Source organism: Formica exsecta, unplaced genomic scaffold, assembly GCF_003651465.1.
Source record: "Formica exsecta isolate Colony F162 unplaced genomic scaffold, ASM365146v1 scaffold4, whole genome shotgun sequence".
In the NCBI taxonomy this organism is placed as follows: Eukaryota; Metazoa; Arthropoda; class Insecta; order Hymenoptera; family Formicidae; genus Formica; species Formica exsecta.
In genome coordinates this window covers 1,448,567-1,467,203 of record NW_021851238.1, presented here as the reverse complement: position 1 = coordinate 1,467,203, position 18,637 = coordinate 1,448,567, and the positions used below count along the sequence as shown (strand labels likewise).

At 36.7% G+C, this 18,637-nt stretch overlaps 2 protein-coding genes across 4 annotated transcripts in view; one reads left to right on the top strand and one right to left on the bottom strand.

Annotated features, from left to right (window-relative positions):
- The first annotated feature begins 34 nt into the window (after positions 1–34).
- Positions 35–5,924, top strand: LOC115239881 (serine/threonine-protein phosphatase 6 regulatory ankyrin repeat subunit A-like). The gene is made up of 17 exons (XM_029814699.1): positions 35–174; positions 686–810; positions 918–1,178; positions 1,290–1,482; positions 1,599–1,788; positions 1,871–2,117; positions 2,220–2,334; positions 2,418–2,507; positions 2,651–2,865; positions 2,944–3,178; positions 3,271–3,435; positions 3,508–3,866; positions 3,947–4,101; positions 4,193–4,465; positions 4,550–4,794; positions 4,884–5,013; positions 5,100–5,924. Exons 1-17 carry the CDS (start codon positions 127–129, stop codon positions 5,213–5,215), a joined length of 3,162 nt encoding a protein of 1,053 aa, XP_029670559.1. The 5' UTR covers positions 35–126; the 3' UTR covers positions 5,216–5,924.
- Positions 5,925–8,779: 2,855 nt separating this feature from the next.
- LOC115239901 (facilitated trehalose transporter Tret1-2 homolog) overlaps positions 8,780–18,637 on the bottom strand; it is an 18,827-nt gene continuing 8,969 nt past the window's right edge. For all 3 annotated transcript variants that reach the window (XM_029814737.1, XM_029814738.1, XM_029814736.1), the window contains 5 exons: positions 15,110–15,193; positions 12,033–12,380; positions 11,610–11,767; positions 10,936–11,388; positions 8,780–10,772 (listed from right to left, as the gene is read on the bottom strand). In XM_029814737.1, coding sequence (XP_029670597.1) covers positions 10,184–10,772; positions 10,936–11,388; positions 11,610–11,767; positions 12,033–12,380; positions 15,110–15,166 — 1,605 coding nt within the window. In that variant the 5' untranslated portion in view covers positions 15,167–15,193 and the 3' untranslated portion in view covers positions 8,780–10,183. The remainder of the gene's footprint in view (positions 10,773–10,935; positions 11,389–11,609; positions 11,768–12,032; positions 12,381–15,109; positions 15,194–18,637) is intronic.

The following is an 18,637-nucleotide window of genomic DNA, read 5'->3' as shown; positions in this document are numbered from 1 at the left end:
TCCGGAGTACGAAGAACCGATGACTCACTTAGCCGTCGGTGTCGCTCGTTTGTAATCAGGTGACGATGCTGTCGTAGAAAAGAAAACGATTATAAAAAGGAGGAAAGCCCGAGGACACACGTCAACATGAATCTTGACCAACAGGAAGCTGTCTTCAAAGATTTTCACGACGAGGTACGCCGCGTTTCTCTCACTAAATTAAAACGACGACTTCTTCAAGATCTCACGCGAGCGTTCGCTTAGGTTAGACTGTTTTATGTCAAATTTGTATGCTTTGTATATGTTAGTCATCAGAATATTTTCTGTCATTTTTTATCTTCTATCTTTTTCGCTCTGAAATCTGTATATATATATCTCTAAATTCTACTGTAAATTTATTTTAATATAAATTAGACTTTATTTTAAAAAAAAGAGTTGCATAAAAATGCAGTTAGAATGAACAGACCTACATCTTGCTCTTATTCCAGTTATATATATATATAATATATATTGTATTTTCCCTTTCTTAAATTGACAAGTGCCTTTAATAAAATGCTTTGTGTGTGTGATTAGAATTACTTAATATCTTTAATCAAAATATATATTTTCTCTCTCCTTTTTTACATACATATATATAAAATTTATATATAAACATATAATTATATATATAAATCTACAAAATTTTTGTAATTGTATATTTTTGCAGTCTCCTTTATTACGGGCCATATTTCGCGGGCATGTTGAAGCAGTTCGTATATTGCTATCACAACAAGAGGATGTTAATTGGCAAGACAAGGAACAACGTTCCCTCTTACATGCAGCAGCATATAGGTCATTATCTCAATCAACAAAATACTAAAACTACTAAAACTACTTTTCATTGTTATATATATATGATTTAAATTATTTAAAATGTTTGTTATATTTATATATTGCAGAGGAGATACCGCTATTGTAGAACTTCTCTTGTTAAATGGTGCGGCAGCTAATAGTAAAGATAAGAAATGGTTAACTCCTTTGCACAGAGCTTGTTGTTTGGGCAATTACAATGTGGTAGACATTTTACTGAGATATAAAGCAGATGCGAACGCCCGAGATCGTAGTTGGCAGACGCCACTTCATGTAGCAGCAGCAAATAACGCTGTGCAATGCGTAGAACTTTTAATACCGCACTTATTAAATATTAATGTCACTGATAGGTTTGTACTTTGTATTATTTATTGTATATAATTTAATATAATTAGTATAAAAATAAATTACAATTGCATTAATTATTTGTAATAAACGCGCATTATATCATTAATCTACAGAGGGGGAAGAACGTGTCTTCATCATGCGGCATATAATGGGCATCTTGAAATGGTCCAATACCTGATGCAGTTTGACTGTGTAATAAATGCTTCTGACAAGAAGGACCGGAGAGCTCTACATTTTGCGGCATACCAGAGACACAACGCGATCGTAAAAGTGCTCATAGACAAAGGCGCTGACGTGGATGTTAAAGTACGCACATACACGAAACTTTCGATAGAATATTCTTGTGAAGGGTGGGGAGGGGGGTCGGGGGGGGGGTTTACGTTATATATTATGTCGTATATATGTTGCATTTGTATGTTAAGGATCGAGATTTATATACCCCGTTACATGCAGCAGCCGCTTCTGGTAACGTAGAATGCGTGCGTATTTTAATCAACGCTGGCGCGGATATCGAGGCCAAGAATGTGTATGGAAACACTCCGCTGCATATTGCGTGTTTGAATGGATGTCCCCTCGTGATCAAGGCGCTCATGGCTAATCACGTGAATTTAGGTGAGTTATCTAAATCGGGATTTTTTAGGATACCGAATCATCCTGACGTAACCGGAAATAACTATTTTATTGATACACGCAGAGGCCGTGAATTATCGCGGACAAACCGCGATGCATATCGCCGCCACCAGCGTACACGGTGTTCAATGTTTCAAGATGCTTATATGCGAGAGATTGAAGGTAAACGTTCAATCGGAAGATGGCCGCACGCCGTTGCACATGACCGCGATCCACGGAAGATTTACGCGATCAAAAATGTTGCTCGATGCAGGAGCTTTCCCTGATGCAAGAGACAAGAATGGAAATACTGCTTTACATATCGCTGCCTGGTAAATCGTCTATGGAAAACACATATATTAATATTTTCTTTATATATCGCACTATTACATAAAGCAAGATGCATGCGTAAGAATACAAAGAACAAATTACAGGTTCGGTTTCGAGTGCCTGACAACATCTTTAATGGAAAGCGCAGCATCTCCGGCTACGCGCAACGCGCAACAACGGACGCCTTTGCATTTGAGTTGCTTAGGCGGACATATAGAAGTGAGCCAAAAATTTGTCACGACATAGTCTACGTTACGTTTTTTTAAATTCAAAATTTGAATTGTTTTTATTATATCCGATAGGTCTGTAGAAAACTACTGCAGCTCGATAGCAGACGAATCGACGCGCGAGACATCGGTGGCAGGACAGCTTTGCACTTGGCAGCATTTAAGGTAAAGAGCGCACGCCTGCGTTGCATCTATTCCTAACTCTTTTTAATAATGATAATATTATATTTAATATCTTCTTTTATTTAAAAGCATTATTTATACCATACCACACACGGAAGAATACAAATTGCGAACGTTCCGAATAGGGTTCCGTAGATTGCTTGGATTTGCTGTTATCTAGCGGTGCCAACTTCCGCCTCGTCGATAACGACAATCGACTGGCTCTTCATCACGCCGCGAGTCAAGGACACTATCCTTGCGTCTTCACTCTGGTCGGCTTCGGGAGCGACTCAAACGCTCAAGATGTGAATGGCGCCACGCCATTGCATCTTGCCGCAGCAGCGTCGAATTCGAACGCCGAGTCAGTAATCATTCTTTTTTCATTATGGCTCTTTGTCTCCCGCATTATCTGTGTGTACGATTTATCGTAATTCCGTAGATCCTACAAATGCGTGCAGTATTTACTGCAGCATCGAGCGAATCCACAGTTACGCGACAAACGAGGTTTCACCGCGATCCACTATGCGGTGGCGGGCGGCAATCAAGCGGCACTGGAGGCACTTTTGAATGCACCGTCGCCATCGGGAAATGTGGCCGCTTCTTCGCCCGGATTAGGTTCTACAATCGGACAGGAACCGCCGCCTCTGCCTGCGCTCACTCCGATTCATCTCGCGGTACAGATACACACAAAATTAGAATTGACAACATTTGACTTCAACAAAATACGAAGCCGCGTATGCTTGACTTGTAAAATGTATGTTATCAGGCGTATCACGGTCACGACGAAATCTTACAATTGCTTCTACCCCTGTTCCCCGATACGAACATCAAGGAAGACAGTGGGAAAACGCCATTAGATTTAGCCGCTTACAAAGGACACAAACAGTGTGTCGAACTCTTGTTACGATTTGGTGCTTTGGTGTCAGTGCAGGTAAGGATTTGAATATTTTGCTCATTAAACATATGTTGCATGCACTTCTATTAATATGCATCGTGTTTTCAGGATTCCGTTATGAAACGTACGCCTGTACATTGCGCTGCCGCGGCAGGTCACGCCGATTGTCTAACTCTTCTCCTGCAAAACGCGGACGATCCCAACGTGGTGAATCGTTACGATTCCAAGCTACGGACGCCCCTGACCCTGGCTGTAGCGAATAATCATCCGGAGTGCGCGATGCTGCTGCTAAGGTACAAGGCTGACTGCAATTTGCCAGATGTCAACAAGCACACGCCGCTGTTTCGGGCAGTGATTAACGAGCGAGATAATCAGCTGGTGAAATTGCTATTGAAGCACGGTGCGCGAGTGGCTGTGCAAGACGCAAACGGTAAAACGCCGTTACATTTGGCAGCGGCTTGTGGCAGGTTAGAGAAATTACGTTTGTACGAAATTATTTTCGCCCTATTAGAATTGTGTATCTTATGTTCCAAGTATTTATTTTTAGACTATACGCTTTAGCAGCGCTCGTTCAAGCCGACCAGACCGCGGCTGCTTTGAAGGACGATCAGGGATGCACGGTGCTTCACTGGGCCTGTTACAACGGCAACTCCAATTGCGTCGAATATCTTTTGAATCATAACGTGTACGATTCCTTGGAAGGTGAGCGGTTTCTCCGTGGATTATAAAGAAAATCGTTTAATATAACAAGTACAACAGCTTAATATTGGATCGCATATTTGATTACTTACAGATAATCTGTTTTCCGCGGTACATTGCGCTGTGTATCAGGGATCCGCGCATTGCTTAGACTTGCTGATCAGCAAATTCGGCGGACAAGCAGTCGTCGCTCCAAAAGATTCATCATGCGGCTTGTTGCACGTCGCGGCCAGCGCCGGGTCCGTCGAGTGTGCGCGATTAATTCTAAACTCAGTCGGACCGGAACTAGCAGGGCTCGAAACGACTGATTACTTTGGACGGACGCCGCTTCTTTGCGCGGCCGTCAATGGACAATGCAACGCTATTGGTAATTGCTGATCGTACTTTTTTCAATAAAGTTGCGCTTACATACACTTTCGCTTTCATATTAATAAGAGTTGCATTCTGATAGAATTGCTACTTGAGTGGAAGGCCGATGTACGTGCTGTCGATTCCAGTAAGAATACGGCGTTACACTTGGCATGCCAGAGACGACATTCTGCCGCGGCGTCGCTGCTTTTAAACTGGATCGAGTCGCTTGGCGGCCCCGATGTTGACAAGAACATATCGCAACAGCAACGAGTGGCTATTATCAATATGACCAACAAACAGCAAAGAACGCCGCTGCATCTGGCGGCTAGGAATGGCCTCGTAACAGTAAGTTAAATATATTGCATGTAAATATATGACAAATGTAATAATCGTGACATACAGATTTCTTATGAGAAATATATTATTTTGTCTAGATTACTCGTCGGTTATTGCAATTAGGCGCCAGTGTCGTGGCCGTTGATGCCGTAGGACTTACACCCGCGTTAGCCTGCGCCCCGAATCCGGCAGTGGCCGAGTGCTTAGCTACTATTCTTGCCGCTCATGGTATGTGTAATATTTTTATGTTTCTTATATTGTTTTTTTTAAACATCCAAATGGTATAAAATTGAAATCTGTTCCTGGTTATACAGGTCAAAATGGAGAAACCACGCAATACTCGTCATCTATTCAGCAAACGTCGGAGGTGTATCTGAATGACCGAAATGGCGTAGACTCGCAACATAGTTCCGACTCGGAATTTTACTGACAGCGAGCATTGACGTGCTCGGATCGTCCTGCGTTCCAAGCGAATCTGGACATGGAATCGATCGCACGGCAATATCGTGATCGCTAGATCAATCTGGATAAGAGTTGTTGGCTTTTTTCCATTCTAGTATAATTAAGACCTCTAACTCGGGTGAGCTGCGTGAGAAATCGTCGAACAATCGACAAATCTCTCACGATGACTAGCCACTTTAAGTAGCGATCGTGACAATACCTATGTCTGTAATTCGATAGAGTTACTAATCGACTGCCAAGAGGGGTACGGATGCGAATATAAGTATGTAACTAGAGTAAGTTAATAATAGCTGATAAACTTGCTGTACACGAGCTGTACAACATTCAAAATTATCCAGCTTTCTATTTGTAATAATGCTAAAAAATGCACTAGGACAAAATTGTTTTACATCACACAACATGACATTTTATGTAAAGACTAAATATTATTATAATTTCGTTTTAAAAATCTATCATATAAAATTAGAGAGTAACGTATAGAGTATGTGTAATTGTCATTCGGTGTCGTGTAACGATATCCGTGTACGATTAACGATAGAATAGTTGACGTTTTAGGTTGCGTTCGGAAACACTCGCGTATACACGAGCGTCGTTCTATCTTTGTTATTTATTAATAGCGTTTTCGAATGAACGGGTTAATCCAACCCGGATCAATTAATCACTATATTTTACTATGAATTCAAGCCTTTTATTGGCAGAGACGATGCAATGACGTCATTAATCGTTCTCAGAGCGATTAAACTTGATACATTCGAAAACGCTATAAAAGTCGAACAAAGATAGAATGACGCTCGTGTGCACATGGTGATGTTTCCGAACGCAGTCTCAATCGTGTACTAATTATGTTCCAAAAATACCATTAAAAGCTAACGTTATTGCAAAACATCTTTAATTAGAATAAGTACAAAATTTTGCAATTAGCGCTCAGCTGTATTCCTCTTGGACATTATCGCGGTATTCACATACACACACACACATTGAAATTTATTTATTTTTGACTCCAGCAAAAGCGAAGAAATATCGGGATTATGTGAGATCTATTTTTCTCTTCACTTTTATATATATACATATATGTATCATATATATAATTGAAGATGCGAGATAATTTCGTCGCATATGTGCATCTTGTGCAGTTTCCATCTCATAGCCTACAACTTCTAAATTAGTATAATAAATGCACATAATAAACTTTCTCTAAACATTTCGAACGATACGTTTCTGCATAATTTCCCAAGTGACATAACGCGTATACATAATAGAATTCTCTCACGATCGATCAATCGCGATTGGACCACGGAGAATAATAATAATAATGATAATAATCGCTAACGAACATAAATAATAATAAATAATAATAGTTATTAACAAACATAAGTAATAATAAAAAATAATAGTCGTGTTAAATAGATCTACGAATGCATTTGTAGATTCAAGAGCGATAGAACAGCGGCGTATTATTAATTTTGCGGTCGAATAGATATAACAAATCAAAAAAGCGCAATTTGCCCTTTACGGCAAGCAATTAGATGTCAATGCGAATGCGAATATATAGATAATGCTCAATCAATTGCATTTACTAATCTATAGGTCGATTTTAATTATTTAGACAGATGTCTTCCATTTTTAGAGCAGTATTCTCAGTTGAAAATCTCGGCGCATGTTCTGCGCTACATTAATTGTATTTAATTTGTTTACACAATATCTTTCGTTAATTGATTTCACATTAACTTTTTCGCGCGTTTTTAAGTATACTTGAACATTAAATAATTTAGAGATTACGTGTATTCACGAAGATTTTGTGATTTGATTTGGTTTGCCGTATAAGAAAAGCGCGTAGGATTACGAATTCTAGTAAGAAAAAATGCCGAAAGTATGAATATTTAATTATACCAACGTCCCGTTGTAAATATATCGGAGCGGACCGCGAATTTTTTTCTCTCTCTCTCTCTCTTTCTTTCTTTCTGGAAGAATTGTACACAAATAAAATAAGACGCGACAAGAGAAGAAGAGGAACGAGTATCTAAGCTATTTTCTTAGACATTTGTAGTAAAGCCTAAACTGCCTGATTGTAATTGTACGTCGAATGAGAAAGTAGAGCTTGTAAGTAAAAGAGGTGTGTAATGAAATTGAATTGGAATATGTTGGAACCACAGTGCTTAATTTTTAAGTGTGTTTCATGTCTATTCTCCGTGTTTTGCCATTAACACTTTGATTGCCATAGTAATGTCACAAATCACACAATTCATACCTGCATTTTATCGAAAATCATAGTATTCAGATATATGCTGAAGGCTCTTACATTTAATTTTACATTATCAATTCGTAAATATAAAATAAATAAATAAAAAGTAAAATCGCCTAAATATAATTTCTATAAAAGTAAGCGTCATCCATTTATGTATGATGTGATGTGTGTGATCAAAATGTTATGTGATGAAAATTGATGTAACAATTTTTTTTTATTATTCTTGTACTTACAGACAAATTTTCTCATAATTTTTGCATTTAATAGATTATAAACGTGATCTTTAGGCGAGGGTATGTATTGACAATTTTTAAAAAGGCTAATGTGATCAATATCAAAGAAAATTATCGCGCGAAAACGATATTGGGCAGTTTTATTGTACATATCGTCTTCGCGCGATGAATTATACGATTTTCTATATGTATATATTGCTTAAACGTAATAATTATGTAATTGATGAAATTGTTGATATACTGGAAAATGGCGATCTCCGATTTGTACATGATTTTGTACTTGTGACTGTTGTATAAAGAAAGCGAGAAAAGAGCTGAACACATGGCATGTTATTGCTCTCTCAGAGACACGCGAAACTTCATCGCTGTCATGTGCATATATATACATATGTGTATATATATACATATATATATATATATACATCGAAAAAAATTATTTTTTCTATATGCCCTTCTCTTCTCGCATATATGATAGGTTTTGCAAAATGTAATATCGTATATTACATGAAAATTATGTCATAGGGATTTAAGGGATTCCACGCCGCGGATATCATGCATCTGTATCGCGAACATTTGTAATCAATATACATCATTGTGTTTTATTTTTACACGTGGCTCACAGTGATTTACCCGATTTACGTCTCCGAATCGTAATTCCTTACACATCCCTTTCGGAATTTTTAATTTCAATCGAATTGTGAATAAAAATTTATTTCAATAATATATATAAATATATGTATCTCTCTCGCAGTTTTTTGAATTACTAAGTAGAGATTATAAAACTAATTTTTATTTTTTTAATAAAATTAAATCCGTGAAAAATATCGAGACAAGAGAGTCGGACGACGATTATTCGCTCCGACATTCTATCGACGCGCGAAAGAGAAAAGTGAACGTCTACGCCATCGCGATTGGAAAGAGTCGAGACTGACGGCTTGTTATTAGGCGAGGATATCGAGCGAGAGGCCTTCGACCAGCATTGCGATGACCCCCGTTCGTTCTCGATGGTCGGCCGCGCGAAAGGGTCGAAGTGTCTCGAGTCTCGACCGGCGAAGTCGAGGAACGGAATTCCTCTAACTTTGGACCGGTAACGGAAAGGGTCGAATTTCGTGTTTTGCGATCAAAGGAGCAGAAACGGCGAGGAGCTGCGTCGGCGAGCGTCGGTCTCGAAACGACGGAAATTCACGAGAAATGACGACCGGCTATCAGGAGAGCACGCGAGCGAGGAGGTGATTGTCATGGCGCGCGCCACGAGACGGAGGCAATATTCGTGCCTTGTGACCGGGATAACAGGAATCGACGCGTGATTAGGCGACTTACTCGTCGGTGGAAACGACGGAAATTCCCGAGAATTAACGAACGGGTATCAAGGCAGCACACTCACGAGTAGAGGGATGGCAAGCCGGTCGGTCCCGAAACGACGGAAATTCACAAGTTTCGATGATGAATTATCAGAGGCGCATACGAGCGAGTTGGTGACGCGGTCGCTCGGTCGTAACGACGGAAATTCACGAGGTTCGACGAACGGGTATCCGGGGAGCACGCGAGCGAGTAGATGGTCAGCTGATACAATTGGCGATTGTATTCGTCGCAGTATGCAACGGAGAATGAAAAGGCACGAAAATTCGTGTGCCTGTAATAGAATACTATGATTTCGCAGGAGGTGAGCTCTGCGGTTATGACGTGATAGGGATGTGTGAGGCGTACCGGCAGCTGATGAATATCTCATCAACTGCCGTATAAATTAGTTAATTTTTAAAGATCGGCTGTCGGCAACGCGCATTGGTATTAGGCAAACATGTTTAGCTACAAGATCACCGCTTGAAGAATCGATAGCGGAATTACCGCGATATAATGAAGATGTATTTCTTGATAAAGTAAAACTTTTGTCATTTTGTTATGTAAGAAATATACAATACAAATAGTATATATTATTAATTTATATATTTACAACTTATCATGTAAATAAAACTTATATAAACACTGTATGTATATACAAAAACATTTGTACAAAAAATCTATGCAAAAAAATGCATAATTAGAAATTAAATAATAGCAAATTAAGGAAATTATACCAAAAAGATATGTCTCTAACATACACATATTTACATAAGTTTACAGAAAACATGTGTATTCTGTGTTTATATAATTATTATAAAAACTTATGCAATTTATCTTTTATACCACACTTTTAGGAATGTTCATAATACTAAAGGAACATTTTTCGATGAAATATAAAATACGAAGCAATATTTTTATATTACATAATTAAAATCACAAGAATCAACGTAACTCTCGGCTTGTTACTAGTACAAAATAAATAAATATACTCGTTTTGAATAAAGAGAGAGAGAGAGAAAGATATATATATATATATATATATATAACTTAACATATCGTAAAATCACATACAAATTATTTCTCCATGTAAAAAAAAGTTTCTTCGAATTTCTTATTATTAAATATACGCGTGTTCGATTGCGATACTGGTTACAACTCGTTGATCCTGAGTTGGTTCTTTCTCGAGGATTTTGGTATTTTTTTCCAGATTTTCTGGCGACAACTCCAGACAGAAGTTGTCGTAAGTATACGCGTTCGTGACGATATTCGATTGCTTGTCCTCCGAGATCGATACGAATCGCTTGAGGGTAATGTTCTTCGGCTGCGACCACACGTTGGAAAAAGCCTTGCAAGCGTTTGTTGAGCTATTCGACTTGCGGGAGAACTTCATTTCGATATCGTCGAGACTACGTCCTCGAGTCTCCGGCAATATCGTTAGGGCGAAGATTGCACCTAATAGACCGGCCGCGCCGAATATCCACATCGTAATCTCCAGACCGACAATTGTATTTAGATCCGGATACATTTTTATTGTGGCGAACGTCAGTATTTGCACGATGCTGGTCGTAAGACCGCCCAAGCTGCCCCTGAATCTTAACGGATACAACTCCGAGGTCATGACCCACGGTAATGTGAGGAAGCCAATCATAGACGCACCTACATGAGTCCCAATGCAGAATAGTGGTATCCACGATGGAAGTTCGAACCTGGCAAATTATAGCGAAAATATTACTTTCAAGGATAGCTAGAGTTTTCGAAGAGCAAGACTAATGAATGAATAAGAGACAGAATTAAATTAAAAATTAAATCATGTGTAATACAGAAAGAGATGATAAAAGCTGACTGTTAGAGAAGATTGAAAATACGAACCTGAGGGAAAGAGCGATTCCCATAGCCGTGATAGCCATTCCGAAACCGCTAACGAAGGCTAGGCTCTTCCTGCCGAAGATGTTGGCCAGTCCGGCGCCGAGGATCGATGCAAAGAGCCTGATGACACCTATGCCGACACTGGCCGCATACTCGTTTATATCTACGCCGATGTCTTCGAGTACGCTCACGGCATAAAATAGAATTACATAAATTCCGGACAGTTGTTGGAGCGTGAAGAAGATGAGCAATATCAGGAACGGTTTCCACACGTTGGGCATATGCAACGCCCGCAATAGGCTCTCCTCCTTTTCCTTCCGTTTCGAGTTCGCATCGCGGAGCTCTTGGTACTCTTTATCGACGTTGAAGCCGGGCCCACGTAACCACAGAAGAGCCTCTTTAGCCTCGTTCGTTCGACCTCTCGAGACCAGCCAGACGGGAGTTTCTGGGAGCATCCTGGAGAAGTGAATCTCATGTTTAACGATCGCTCGTAATTAAGAAAATTTTGTTAATTGTTAATTTTTGATGGAAATATTTAAAATATTTTGGCTTTGTATATGTGTGCGTGTGTAAAATTTTTGTGTATGTGTAAACTCTTATGATTTTTATGTTTTGTAATTTCTAAAAAAAAAAAAAAAAAGATTGATATATATATACTGTGTAAAGAAAGTAATTACCGCGTTAATGCGAGCGACAGAATCGCTGGTCCAATGCTAATAGCTGCCGCCTTTTGCCATGTTGTGATGGCACCCAAGGTGTACACAATCAAAACTCCCAAGGAGACGAGGATCGGTCCGCAACTCGCGAGCCAAGCTCTTTGATGTGGCGCAGCTGTCTGAAAGAAAATATATTTATTTTCAATACATCTAATCTTTGTAAAAATAAAATAATAAATAATAAATAAATAAACAATTAAATAATAATAATCATCGCGCAAAACTGTTCAAAAATCACCATTATAAACAAATTATTAAAATGATTAATACTACTAAATTACTGTTACAAAAAGGGAAATCTTTTTATTAACAAAAAGAGTATCGCAATTACGCTTGATCGTAATTATCAAGAACGCATTTCCCAGCATTTGCATTCGTATGTACCTCGCTGACGTAAAGATAAAGTCCGTTGGCCATGCCGCTGCCGATACCGCTAATGAATCTACCGGCATACAACATCGGCACGTTCTTCGATAGCGCAATCAGTAGCCAACCGGCGACGTGCGGAAGCGTTGCTAGGACGATCGCAGATCTGCGGCCGAATAATTCGGAGCAAAATCCGGCGACAATGGCGCCGAGCGGATTCGAGACGACGCCGAGGGCGGCGATCCATGAGGCCTGCGACTGGTCCGCGAAATTTGATTCGAAGAGCCTGGGGATCAGGATCGCGCTATATCCTTGAGCCAATCCTACGGAAATCTGACCGGAATGTGCGGCCAGACCCGCGAGAATCTGGAAAATAATGTCAAATCGTCTAATGAAATACTCGTACGTACTGTATACGTAGATGTATTTGTATGATAACGTTACGATTAATTATTACGATAATATAATTTAATTAATTAAATGTATTTAATTAAAGTGTATTATAATTAAATATCATTATTGTAATTCAATAGATTAATAAGAATAGATTAATTCAGTGATAATTTGATAATTAATAAATTTGAATAAATCGAGATTTATTTTGTCACTGTCTCTTGCTATAAAACATTTAAAATTTCAAATTGCTTGCTAGAAAGATAAATTAAATATAATAATTATTAATGTGTGTAGACATATATATATGTACACATACATACACACACATATTATAGATATGTAAGTGTGGAGATATTCCTCTTACAATTTGTTCTCGGTAATGAAGCGATTAGAATTATGTACATCTTTCTTTCGGAACATTACGTGTTTGAAATGTCAATCAACTTCCGCGAACACGTATTGAAATAATCGATTACACAGTGAGATATTAAATTTCAAAGCTGACAAAAAAAATCTAGATTCTGTGTAAATTGTTCTTATCGACACATTTCGCCTTATGTAATACGTAAACGTACATTAACATCGTTACGTTACATGAACATCATCGTTATATAATTCAAACGATTAACTTGAAATTATAGAAGTGCAATTAGAGTTAAAATCAGTAATTAATGCAGATAGTATCTTGCGAAGACAGTGATGACGATTAACGTCGACTGATTTTATCATATATAAATAATATAGCCAGTTTTAATTATTTCGAATTCGAAGCAAATTTTATGCTTCTCTCCAAAATATTTCTACAAAAAAGAAGTACATTACATTACATTACACACATTTAGTTTACATTACATTACAAATTCAATATATATTCTTATAATAGAGATATCAAGATATTACATAAATATAACATGCTTTTTCCGTGGAAAGTAATTTAAAAAATTATTTCTCTTTTTTGATATAAAGAAATTTTCATTTGTATTAAAGGAAAGGCAGCAACGGATTTTTCATTGTTTCGATACATGATTCGGCACGTGTTGAATGCAAGTATCTTCCGCAAGTCTGACACAAGAATGATAATAAATAGCGATGCGATGACACGGATGACTTATCATACACGGATGCGTTATCATTTCTCATCTGGTGCGTTCAATCAAAGAATGAATATTGTATATATATCGCATATACCATACAAAGTACATTTAGACGCAAAAATCGCGCGACGAACTGCTCGCAGACGAATAAATCATTCAAATAATGATGTGTCTCTGTTATTAGTCATTATCATACGGATCGCGAGAAGGAGGTCCATACACTTCCCGAAGGTCGGATCAAGGTTCACGTGCGCCCGGAGCTATGATACTTATGTATTGTCGTACGATTTCGTCGCATGGAAATTCGTTTCCGAATAGAATAATGGAATTTAAATATGAACGATCCATGATATTTCCTTCCACTCCAAAAGAAATATCGCTTTCGAGACATCTGATTTTATAGATCTACAAATGTTAAACACGTTTGCGATTTTAATATAATTATAAGAACTCATGTTTCTTCTTATTAAAACAAATGGATAAAGAAATAATAAATAAAATAATAAATTATTGAATATATATATATATATATCAATCTTGATGGATCTTAAAAATTATATCAATATGTTAATATTGCTCATTGGTTATTTTGCGGAAGATCGTTAAAGTCAAGAAAAAGAGCATTAAAGTCGTAGGACGGAAACGAAAGGAAACAGAATGTGTTGTTACAGTCGCATGTTGGCTTAAAAAATTCTGCGGTATTGTGCGCAAACAAAAGACGAGGATCGAGAAGGTTGATCTATCGATCGCCTTCGTCGTGGGTATTTATCCATTTATTTATTTGTAAATCGTCTCCCCTTCGTTGGTCTCGTTCAATATAAGTCCATTGTTCGTGCAAGTAATGTTCACGCAATAATTATTCGCATCGATTACAGTATTTAGGGCTGAGAGATATATAGAAAAAGTAAAAAATAAATATCTTGTCCATATATCAGCTTTCTATTTATAACTATTTATTATTTCATTTTGTAATAAGTTATTACTTATATATATATATCTTAGTTATTATATTATTTACCTACATACATTTTTACTCTCAAATATTATACATTTGAGAGTAAAGAATATTATATATTTGGTACTATATTATTTATTTTATTGCCTTTCTCATATTATTTATTATATTAATTATTTCTCTATTATTTTTATTTTATTTAATTATAAATATTTGGTTCTTAAATATATTGTTATCGCGTTCACATGATTGTGTAATCGGCCCAAAAAGCGCTCGACATACCATCTTCGTCTGACTAACAATAAATAGTTATTATTTCGTGCCGACAATACCTTGCATTTTATCGACGTTTTCTAAGAAGAAAAATTTTAGCGAAAAAATTGCATGTGTGTGAGTGTATTGCTTTGTTCCGTCTGTTCGATTAAATAAATATCTAATATTAAAAAAATCTATCTTTCTTATATTCTATTCTCTTCTTATATTTATGCGCTATTTGACATTTGCTACTCTTGCAACAAAATATCAAAATTCCATAATGCGCATTCCACGACTCAATTCCAGCCGCGAGAGAATGCGGTATCATCGTAAGCGTGCTTTATTGCGGCGTCGCCAATCGCGTAATCGTAATACAAATTTAAGTAAGGACTTACATCTTTTTTGTTGCCGGAGAGAAAAATCTTCGACCATAGCTTCGTTTGCGTGATCATCGTGTACGTCAGAATATAAAATGGCAACTGTAAAACAATATTATTAAATGATTTCACCATGTGTTATAATATCAATATAGTTTAAAAAATGATAATAATATGTAATTACAGACCGCTTTGTATTATTAGGAACTCTATTTGCATATCTCCGATAAAAAAAAAAGGAAATACACGGGAAAAAAATGCTGTAGCTTCAATTAAAGTCTACGTCACGGGCTGCCACAGACATACATAATTCATTCAATGATATTTTTATTAGACCAAATATCTGGATAGTTGTTTGAATAATCCAGATATTTGGTCTAATAAAAATATTAGAAATAAAAAAATATTCAAAATATTGAATGAACTATGTATGTCTGTGGCAGCCCGTGACGTAGACTTTAATTGAAGCAACAGCATTTTTTTTCCGTGTACGAATTTACAGTAGCATAAATTCTGCTGTAGCTTCAATTAAAGTCTACGTCACGGGCTGCCACAGACATACATAATTCATTCAATGATATTTTTATTAGACCAAATATCTGGATAGTTGTTTGAATAATCCGTGTACGAAAAGGAATTTACAGTAGCATAAATTCTCTCTCTCTCTCTCTCTTTCGTTAGTTCGACGAGCTGTCGGTGAACTCGCTTCTGGCGCAAAACTCGTTTCTCAACGTTAATAACAGTAATTACGCAGCCAAATGCAAATGAACCATCGAGCTTGTTCCAGCAGATTCCACGCGAATACTCCGCGCGTATGATTGATAACCGTATAATTGATACGCAATGAAAAATATTAATCTGCCTCCGGTGTCGATTACATTATATAAGTGTAATTGTTACAAAGTGAATTTTCCACGAGAAAAAAAGCGAAGAGATATTTCACAAATTCATATCTCAAATTAATTGATTCCGTCCATTCCTTTATGATTTATTGGCCTTTGCAATTCATTCATTGTTTGTCACATTCTATTACATATATTTATTTGCGTAAATATGTTTATGTATTATTGATAATTATATGATATATTACATGATTATTTTCAGATAAACTTCTCTTCAATTAAATCCATAATTTAAATCTGTAAAATAGTCTGTATATAAAATTTCGAAAGAATGATCTACGAGGCTTTATTGAGCTTTGTTTATCGTCGCTTATGAGTTCGTGCAGCGCGACGCATGAATTGGCATAATAATCGCATGATTAAACGTTTGTTCGCCGCTAGTTTGGCAATCAAAATATTTAGGGGCAATAATGTTTTACTTCGTGACTCACATGAGACTGACTCATTATTGTCGCAGGATTTTCAATCGGTTTCACACACTTAACGCGATTTAACATGGCGTGTGAGAAGGATTAGAGATCAACTTTATCGCTATAACAATCCCTTTTATTCTACCTCGCACGTCCTTTCATCATATCTCGTGCAATTTCATCGCCGCATTACTTGTATTTATTTAATAAGATTGATGTCGATTAACGATAGTGATCATAAATCTGCTTGCAAATATCAGTGTTTAGATTTTCATGCATTTTATATGCGCCGAAAAACGTGTCACTCTCTCTTTCTCTCTCGACATGAGATCGTTTTATTAATTTGATCATAAGTGGATTTAAGGGTCTTGCGCGAGATAGCCGTCCTTTCTTCCTGCCTGTCAAACGTTTAAGACTAATCACGCGAGTGATATATTCGAATCAGAGCAATCATTATTTTCGTGTTACACATATTCAATTTTATTTACCCATTTAAAAAAAAATTATATATAAGAATTTTTCAATCTAGAGAATCTAGAGAATTCTAAAGAAATTTCTGTGTCCGAAGATGATTGCATAACAAACAAGATGTAAATAAACGAAGCTATCGCAAAATCACGAATTGAAACTACATTGCACGCTAGATTGCTGCACTCCGATTTCCGGTTTGCGTCGCAACGGAACGTACGCTCGCGTTCGATATAGCAGAATACACGTTATCATTGACGTGAAATTACACAATTACATGAATCTCGAGACCCCCCATTGGACGGAGAAGATTAGACGATATCCATCTATTATGAAGATTTACGATAATTCGCAAATAAAAATTATTTACGGGCAAATATAATTCTAATAATTTCTCTTTTTTATTACAATAAATAAATAATTAAGAGAGAGAGAGAAAGAGAAAGTCTCATTTATTAAATACTTTTAAGCACATCCCCTCAAACGCAAAAAAAAAATAAAAATAAAAATACGCAATAACAATAATAATAGTAAGCATAAAATATAAGACATTCTAATAATGAGAGAAATGAAAGATAGCTCAGAAATAAGTTCAGTATTTTAAAGCGATCAGTAAGCGATATTAGCTACTGTCATGACAATTGTTAATCAAATGCGCGATTCTCGCGCATTAGAGTCTGTGTTTAAATTCAGCTGATGTTTGTGCATTGCCTATATAGTCGGTAAGAAATTATTCCACACTTTATGTTAGCCGCGCTGAATCCGAAGAGGCGTTTTAAAGAACTCTGTTCGACATTGCGGCAGAATGAACAAAATGTCCTCAACAGCCCTTGTGACTCTACTCGATGCTTGAGCTCTAAAGGTAAAATTAGTATGTAAAAAGTGAGATTGCTCTAGGTTTTTTTGTAAAATGTTGTATAAAAAAAAGGCAACAAAGTAGGTAATTTCTTCTAGTGTCCACTTCGAGCCATTAAAACTTTACATAATAAAACTATGTATGTGTATATGTAACTATGTACTATGACATTGACATTATAATAACTTTGACATTGAAAATTAATCTAATGCAAGCGTTTATTGAGAGAGATACAAGTGTTTATAGTTCTATTTATTGCTCGATAAAGAAAGAGAGAGAGAAAGAGAGAGAGAGAGAGAAAAAGAGAGAGAGAGCAAAACGTAATGGCATTATAGTATCCGAAAAATTTATAACACGTATATTACGCTGTGCATAAAATTTGCACATAAAAAAAGTGCTTTTTTAATCGATTAGAACAGAAATTAAAACGCCATTTGTATTAGTTTCGACAATTATTGAAAAAAACCTGGAGAAATTCGTTTTGATACGCATATGTGTATTCATGTTGTGTTAAATTGCAATTTTCCAACTGCAGTGATAACACAAAACGCATGTGCGCACGTCACAATGTATTAATACGATATTTGTTTACAAGCTCCAATTGCTATTTTCGCCAACCGGGCGAGACTCGGGGCTTTGGCAAAACTCGCTTCGATGCGTAAGTAGGTTTTCCATCAGTTATTTTTCGGATGCGAAAATCTCAAATATAATATGTAGTTTCAACGCAGAAAGAGATGCATCAACAATATTTAATTTATATAATTAAATGGCAAGATGAGAAAAAAACAAACAACGGACATTAAGTATATATACATATATAAAAAATTACTCTGTATATTCTCTTTCTCAAAAAATCTTTATTTTTTTAAATAAACTTAGTACTATTAAAACAAAATTATTTTAATTAAAT